General features: G+C 38.0%; 1 protein-coding gene and 1 pseudogene across 2 annotated transcripts in view; both read right to left on the minus strand.

Moving 5' to 3' along the window:
- The window catches only part of LOC114274011 (putative lysine-specific demethylase JMJ16), a 43,941-nt pseudogene extending 40,685 nt beyond the window's left edge, over positions 1 to 3,256 (minus strand). The window contains exon 1 of the transcript XR_014339196.1: positions 3,124 to 3,256. The product of XR_014339196.1 is annotated as a putative lysine-specific demethylase JMJ16 (transcript). The remainder of the gene's footprint in view (positions 1 to 3,123) is intronic.
- Positions 3,030 to 6,437, minus strand: LOC114273993 (octanoyltransferase LIP2p, chloroplastic). The gene is made up of 2 exons (XM_028215839.2): positions 6,261 to 6,437; positions 3,030 to 4,225 (listed from the first exon to the last, which is right to left on the minus strand). The coding sequence occupies exon 2, from the start codon at positions 4,188 to 4,190 to the stop codon at positions 3,300 to 3,302; it is 891 nt and encodes a 296-aa protein (XP_028071640.2). The 5' UTR covers positions 4,191 to 4,225; positions 6,261 to 6,437; the 3' UTR covers positions 3,030 to 3,299.
- Positions 6,438 to 8,353: the final 1,916 nt, after the last annotated feature.

Consider the following 8,353-nt stretch of genomic DNA (forward strand, 5'->3'; position numbering starts at 1 on the left):
TTTCAAAAGGCGTGCCATCAAAAGGCGTGCCCAATCCATAAAAAGGCATGCCATCAAAAGGCGTGCCCATGTTTTCAAAAGGCATGCCATCAAAAGGCGTGCCCAATCCATAAAAAGGCGTGCCATCAAAAGGTGCGCCAGACACGCGGCGATGCACGTGATCGACAGAACGCGTGTCGGCCTCTTTGTCATGGTCTTTATAAACCGAAGCGGAGGCTGAGGCTTGGAAGCAGAGACAAAAACCTGCTAGAAAAACTCTGAAAAACTCTTCGTTTTTTGAGAGAGATTTCTGAGAGAGATACTCTGTAACACTCTGTTTTCTGAGAGAGATTTCTGAGAGAGATACTCTGTAACACTCTGTTGTCTGAGAGAGATTTCTGAGAGAGATACTCTGTAACACTCTGTTTTCTGAGAGAGATTTCTGAGAGAGACACTCTGTAACACTCTGTTGTCCAGAAAATGGCTTCGTCTTCCCGTGGTCTGCTCACTCTCTTTCCAGACCTTAACGAGTCAACAAGAGAGATAACTGGTGCGGGGGCCAGTGAACCTCAACCAAGCGCCCCAGGGTTTGCTCCGTTGAACTTTCCTATGCGGTCTGTGGAGCAAAAAATGGCAGTGCAAACTGACATTGAAGCCAATCAGTATACTTTGAAGTCCTGTGTGGAGACGATGACGGCAGTCACAAACTTGTCGCACCGGCTGCAAAGTAGGACAAATGAGGTGCAGCATTTAAACGGCCAATTGGCTCTGCTCCAGCGCATGTATAAGGATGCGCGAGCAGAGATAAGTGTGCTGAAGGCGGAAAACAAGGAGCTGAAGCGGAAGGCTACCGTGATGTTCCGATTTGGAGGTCCACCATATGCTGTAGTGGAGGAGCAGGGTGGAGTGAACGTGCTCGGTGGAGTGGGTAGTATGGAGGCAGCGCCGGTAAGGGACACCCAAGAGAAAAGCAAGAAGAAGAGACCTGCAGCAGAGTAGAGAAGAAAAATCCCACTGTGGGTGCGGGTGTGTTGTGGTGGTTTGTTTGTTTGTTGGTTTTTTTTTTTTTTTTTTTTTTTTTTTTGTGTGTGTGTAAAATTGTGATCGGGGTTGATCCCTGAGATGAATAAAATATGATTTGGTGTGCAAAGCTATATGGTATGAAGGGAATTGGAAAAAGATTAAAAAGAATGTGAAAGAAAAATAAAGAAAAAAATAATAAAAATATATTTGAAATCAAAAAATGAAAGATGGAGGAAATAAGGAAAGTGGTTTGGAGAAAATAAATAAAAATAAAAATAATGGAGTTGGAAATCAAACGGAGGAGAGATGAAGATTTTTTTTTTTTTTTTTTATTATTATTTTTTTTAATATAATATAATAAAAAGAGATATATATATATATATATAATAAAGAAAGTGGGGAACAAGAGTGTAAAGAAAAGAAAAAGTATAGGTTGCATCGTGGGTCACATGGGTGAGTAAAAGAAAACAATAAAGAAATGAGTGGGTGCCCCCCATGTGCAAGGATAGTGCTGGCACTTCAATAGGTGGTACAGCCTGCTGAGCATCAGCTTTGACAGGAGCTGCCTTTGGACCTTTTCTCAAATAAATGCGTCAAACTGTTGCTGTTGGTGTTATCAAGAATGTGGAGAAGAGGAGACTTGTCTGATGGCCTCTTGGGCTGTGTAATCATATCGAGGTTGGTGGACCTCTCAATCATGTTGTCACCCTCAAAACCAGAGATGGGGACAAAAGGAATTTTGTCAGGGTTGTAACCAACCTTCTTCAGATAGGAAGAGACTTCCTGCACAATTTCATCATACCTTGCTTTTGAGTACTTAGGAGTGGTAGCATCCATCTTGTTACAGCAGCAAATCATCTGCCTCACTCCAAGAGTAAAAGGAAGGAGAGCATGTTCACGGAAGAACTTGGGCTCCTTCTCAATCTCCTTGCCAGATCGACGATCAATCTCAGCAAACTTGACAGCAATGTGGGAGGTGTGGCAGTCAAGAACTGGAGCATACCCATTACCAATCTGACCCGGGTGATTCATAATAATAACCTGGGAGGTGAAATTTGCAGCTTCCTTGGCTGGATCATCCTTTGAGTTGGATGCAACAAAACCACGCTTGAGATCCTTCACTGCAACATTGTAGATGAAGACGATCGAGACGGTGGTGTATGGGAGGACAACAGTGAGAGGAGAGGCAGTGGTGGTGGACTCGAAGAAATTTCAAGGTATGTGTAGAAAATTCTAGCAGATTAGGTTGAGGTCCGGCGGGCGGCCAAGGCGAGGTTGCCGCCCGCCGGTGAAGCGAAAAATACTAAGTGCTTAACCTTGCTCTGATACCATGTAGAAAATTTAATGTATAAAGAGAAATAGAGAATTGTATTATTGATTGATATTAATGTTATGGTTACAATGATTCCTATATATAGGAGAGGGTGAGTGTGTAATAGGTGAGGAGTAGGTGGTAGTGGTGTAGTGGGTTAGGTTTAGTGGAGTAGGTGAGGTGGTAGTGGTGTAGTGGGTTAGGTTTAGTGGAGTAGGTTTAAGTGGGTGAAGGTTTAGTGGAGTAGGTGAGGTGGTAGTGGTGTAGTGGGTTAGGTTTAGTGGAGTAGGTTTAAGTGGGTGAAGTAGGTGGAGAGTAGGTGGATTTTAACACCTAGTGTTGCCTATTTTAAATTTAGCTTATTGCTTGCTATATTGTAGTTTGTCTCCAACTTTTGTGGTTCATCAACTAACTTAATGTGTTTGCTTGCCTTTGCAAACACCATTGTGCTATCTTGGCGAGCTAGTAAGGAGAGCAAACTAGCGCCACACACACCTTCAACCCTTTGCCAAGGCTTCCGCTTAGCCGGTGTGTGACACATAGTCAGTTCTCTTAATTTATTTACTTTTTGCAAACAAGGATAGCCTTGCTATGACTTTCCTACAAGATACACCTTTTAATTTGATTGTTTTTCTATGATCAGACAAACTCGAAAAGCACTACTTTACCTAATTCAACCGGCCGTAATTCTAAGAGCAACAACTTCTTTAATCTCTTTCGGAAAACATTTTTGAATCAGAGTAATTAAATTCTGAAAGTACACAATAAAAAGAAATTACATATTCAGGATAAATATAAGAAATACAAACCAGGTGGGTTGTTTTGCAATGCAGACCACTAGAAGTTTATGGATACATAAGGCCATGGAAAAATTTAACAGTATCATCAGACAATCATTTCTCTGCCTGAAATTATTCAAACAAACTGTGATTGGTTTCTCACTAAGTAAGTTTGCATTAAGCAAAGTTGATGATGGTTCCCCCTTTCACAACTCCAATGATGGGATTGGTTTGTGGTGGATTTCAACTTGAAAAACTTCAGAAAACTCTTTGACCAAAGATTTGCAAGTGATATCAATCATTTTGCAATCATCAGCATGCTGTATTCCCGATTGATTGGACAACAAATATTCTATCAGCAGTTCTTTTATGCTTCCAACCCGACGATCCCGTATCCCACATGGAACTATCTGTTGAAAGGGAGTGAGATCAGTGGTGACATTCAGTGCTAAGCCATGATATGCTATCCACTGCGATACTCGTATCCCAATTGCTGCTAATTTCTGATTGCCAACCCAAACACCCGTCAGACCCTCAATCCGGGAAGCATTGATAGAAAACATTGAGGAAAGAACACGAATTACCACCTCTTCAAGTCGACTGAGGTACCAATGTAGATCCATCTTGTGATAGCGTAGATTGATGATAGGGTACATTACTAGCTGACCAGGACCATGGTATGTAACTTCACCACCACGTTCAGTTCGATAAATATCAAAAGGGGCATCATTTATGTCAAAATTCAAGTACTCTTTTGAACTACCAGTGCCCAAGGTATAAACAGGGTGGTGTTGTAAAACAATCAATGTGTCTGAAAAATCTTGATTCAATTCAATCAATGCCTTCCTCTCCTTAACAATTGACTTTTGCCAAGACCATGCCTCCCGATATGGTACTAGCTCTTTGGAGAGATCAAAACACTTGCACCTTCTTTTGTGTTGACAGGTTATCAATATGGCCTCCGTTGTGTTGAAGTTTGAGACTCGACTCGACTTGGACAAGATATGGTAAGAGCGAAATCGGTACACTCTTTTTGACAGGTTGTCAATTGGGCATGCTTGGATCAAGCAGAAACTGAGATTTTCCACCACAATCATGGTCTTCTGATTGCCACTTACAATATCAAGGATCACTGGTGAAAAGGATCAAATCTTTAGAAGCAGAATAGATGTGAATATGAAAAGAGAAGAAGATGCTGTCAAACTCTTCTGGTAACAAACTCAAATAATGAAACAAAACGCTTTAGGGTAATATTTGATGACTCTAGACCAAAGGCATATACAACAATTTCTGCATGCAAGTCTTAGAATAATCCTCTTGCATCTTAAAATGTACCAGTTATGTTCACGAGATAATCTCCCACAAAAATTCAATCTTGATACCTCTATACTACTTTACATCCTTAATAAGCTTCAAAACTCACCCCAACATTCACCAAAAGGTTTTGAGATTAATTTTTTTACATAGAGCCCTAAAGCTCAACTATTCTGTCAAGACCTCAAATAAATATAAGAAGAAACAGCATCAAATGAATTCACAAAATGTAACATCATAAAACTAAGGTACTTGGGCACCCTTGAAAACCATAACAGTTTTTCATTACAGACTCCAAATTTTTTTCCAAAACAATTCATGTTTTTTGCAGATTCTATATATCAATTTTTAATTGAAACTTTTCATAGCTCTGCAACAGATGAAATCAGTATAAGTAAAAAAAAAAAATATCAAAACAGATAGTGATCCAAAAAAGCCATTAAAATTGTTAATTTCACTGCCAAGCTCATAACTATGAGAAATACAAAGTAACAACCAACCAGATTTGGTGAAAAAAAAAATTATGGACTAACATTTTCTCTATCCAAGAATCTAAAATGTCTATTAACCTAAAGCGGCTCAAAACTCCATTTGAAATCCACCCTGATGTTGAAAAAAAAAAAAACAAAAGAAAAGAAAAAAAAAATCAATAAACCAGGAAAATAAGTTTAGAATTCTAAAGTTGAAAATCAGATTCAGAACATCAAACCCTAACCCAGATATCTGATTACAGTAAAACTGGCTTTGTGGCTGCCCCTGAAATCACCTATTACAGACCAAACCTACCAGTCCTTGGACCCCCAAAAACACTTTCCCCTATGAGTAAAACAATCTATCAACAACCTCAACAGACAAAGTGGCCAAGAAACCCTAAAATTGGAATGAAATTTGGGAAAAGTAAAAACCCAGAAAACCTATTCACATGAACTTTGGAAAAGGATGCATCTGTGACAAAATTTCAGGGATTTCAAAGAAAATAAATTGACTAAATTTTTTTTTTTTAAAATCTAAAAATAGTTCTTGAAAACCCTAACCCACCTTTCTGTCAAAGATTATGTAACTAATTTGTGATGTTTTATGTTTCTTCACTATTATCAAAGTGGTTTTGGTCTGGTTAGGCTTCTATTGATTGAAACAACAATCTTTTTTGGAATATTACTCATCATTCATCATTGTTGCCAATAGGAAAATAGGATTAGCCTGACAAGCCCTTTCGGAAAAATGCGTTCGGATCCTCTAGAGTGGCCATGGAGTGGTTCAAAACGGCATCATTTTGATCCAAATGACGTTGTTTTGAACAAGACCCAAGAGAAAGATAAAAGATAAAAGACATGCGTCCCATCACCGACTCGCTGCCGGATCCATCTCCGGCAGGCGCCCCTCTCCACCTCTCTTCCTCTTCCTCCTTCTCCTTCCCTTCTTGCCCCATCCGCCGCCCCCTCTTCTCTCCTCTACCTCTTCTTCTTCTTCTTCTTCTTCTTTTTCTTTTTCTTTTTCTTCTTCCTCCCCCAAAACCCTAACCCTAGATCTACAATCAAAGTAAAGATCAATACTATCGATATACATACATAAATCACAAATTTTCTGTGTGTGTTCTTCATTTTACTAGAAATCAAAAGGTAAATAACACACACACACACATATATATATATATTCTGCAAAGTATGAAGGCACAATGCTTGATAGGTATACACAGACTATAGATAGATGCAAGTGTATCTATATGTACTGTATGTGAAGTGAGGGATTTGGTTAAAGAAATTTTTAATGGTGAAAGCAATGTAATGAGTAATCAAAATGCACAAACCATAATACAAGCAGAGAAAGTGATTTTTTAGAGAGAGACAGATAACCTGCAATCTGGAGAGAGAGAGAGAGAGAGAGAGAGAGAGAGAGAGAGAGAGAGGAGAAGGAGGAGGAGGAGGAGGAGGAGGAGAGGAGGGGGGCGGCGGATGGCTTGGCTGGAGTGGCGCCGGCCGGCGATGGGAAAAGAAGAGGAAGGGGCGGCTGCTGATCTGTTCGTTCTTTTTTTCCTGTTTATTTTTTCATTTAACTGAAACGACGTAGTTTTGTTTAACTCTAATATCGGTTTTTCTAAAAATATAATGCGTTTGGTTTGAGTTTTTTAGATTAAGTTTTTTAAAAATTAAATTTTTTGATTTTCGTGTTTTTTTTTTGTTTTTAGTGAATATTTTTAAAATTTTAAACATTTTTTTATTTTTTTAGATGCACCTTACTTAGATGTATCTAAAAAGTAAAAAATTTGTGAAAAAATATTTTTAAAAAATTAGTAAATACATAAAAATACAAAATATGTATGGAATTCTCGTATTTTTTTTTATATTTTTAGTATTTACTGAATTTTTAAAAGGTTTCTTTCACAATTTTTTTACTTTTTAGGTATATTTATGTTACGTAGGTCTAAAAAGTAAAAAAAAATTGCTTAAAATATTAAAAAAATTCAATAAAAATAAAAAAACACAGAAAACAAGAAAGTAGAATTTTTTTAAAAAGAGTTTTTGGAAAACTCTAACCAAGCATGCATTTTTTTTAATTTTACTGATTTTTTTAATAGTTTATATAATTTTTTTATATTAAGTACACATAATCTAGATACACTTAAAAAATATAATATTTATAAATAAAAAAATAAAAAAATTTATTAAATACAAAAATTCAATACATTTTTATATTTTGTTATATTCAATAATTTTATAAAAAAAAATTTGTACAAATTTTATACTTTCTAAATATATCAAGATGTAGTTAATCTAAAAAGTTTTTAAAAAATTGATTAAAATAGCTAAAAAATACTAAAAATTAAAAAATACAAATTAAAAAACTCATAAAACTATTTTTTAAAATTTCGATTTTTATTTCTTGGGACAACAATAATCTTTTTGGAATACATTTTTTATAAATGAACCAAGAGGAAAATAATGCTATATTGGTAATTCACTAAAATTTAATGGTGTAATAAGATTTAGAGCTTGTTTGGTGAGAGGGTAATTTATGTGGAAATTGGGCCGAGTTAGGTAATGGGCCGTTTTATGGGCTACAGTGAGAAGGACTAAGTAAAAGGGCCTGATAGTTAGCCCGGTCCCAGAGAGTCTTACAGTTAGCTCGGTCCCAGAGAACCTTGCAGTTAGCTCGGTCACCACGGTCGGCACAGTGGCAGTTAGCTCGGTCAAACCATCTTGAGCCGAGGTATCGTTGGCTTCTGCTTAGGACCTTGCTGTTAGATAGCTCGGTCCAAGCTCATTGTGGATAGCACAGTTTCAGACAACCCAGTTGGAATATGTCAACCGAGGTACACGCGTAGTGAAAGGAATAACCGAGCTAGTTGGAGCTTGGTCTAGTCTGCGGCTTTAGCGTGGCCATGTTATCTCGGTCGTATTGACATCCAACCATGGTAAAACCATCTCACTTGGTTTAAGCAGCGAGGGAGGTGTTGAAGGATAAGTATTATCTTTTAAGAATGTGATTCTTAGGAGGACTCTACATAGAGGAGTAAGAGTCCTACTAGGATTGTGCCACACGGAACCTATAAAAGCTCATAACATCACCTATGGAGAGGTAACACAACTTTGATTCTCGACTATACAGAGCTTATCTATTTGTCTATTTTGCTGACTTAAGCATCGGAGAGGTATCCGGCACACACCCGTCGGCTAGCTCACGTTTGTGTTTCAGGGAGTAAAGCGACGACGTTTGAAGGAGCGCGGACTTGATCAACAGGATTATACAAGAAGATTATTTCTTGCTCTTACAATTGGCGCCGTTTGTGGGAATATCAGACAAAGAACAAAACCTCTTGATCAAGTTTCCCTCGCTAGTTGAATGGTGCACAACGAAGATTTGCCGCAGTCCGCCATTAACGGACAAACCCCAGAGGGGGGTGGAAGGCGCGAAGGTTTGCCCCTCTATCCCTCCCATGGCAGACTTA

This window comes from Camellia sinensis, chromosome 8 (assembly GCF_055761805.1).
Source record: "Camellia sinensis isolate YWXY chromosome 8, ASM5576180v1, whole genome shotgun sequence".
Taxonomy (NCBI): Eukaryota; Viridiplantae; Streptophyta; class Magnoliopsida; order Ericales; family Theaceae; genus Camellia; species Camellia sinensis.

Bases quoted from the DNA above. Each gene is read 5' to 3' on its own strand.
- LOC114273993 (XM_028215839.2), bottom strand. From the start codon at position 4,190: ATGATTGTGGTGGAAAATCTCAGTTTCTGCTTGATCCAAGCATGCCCA.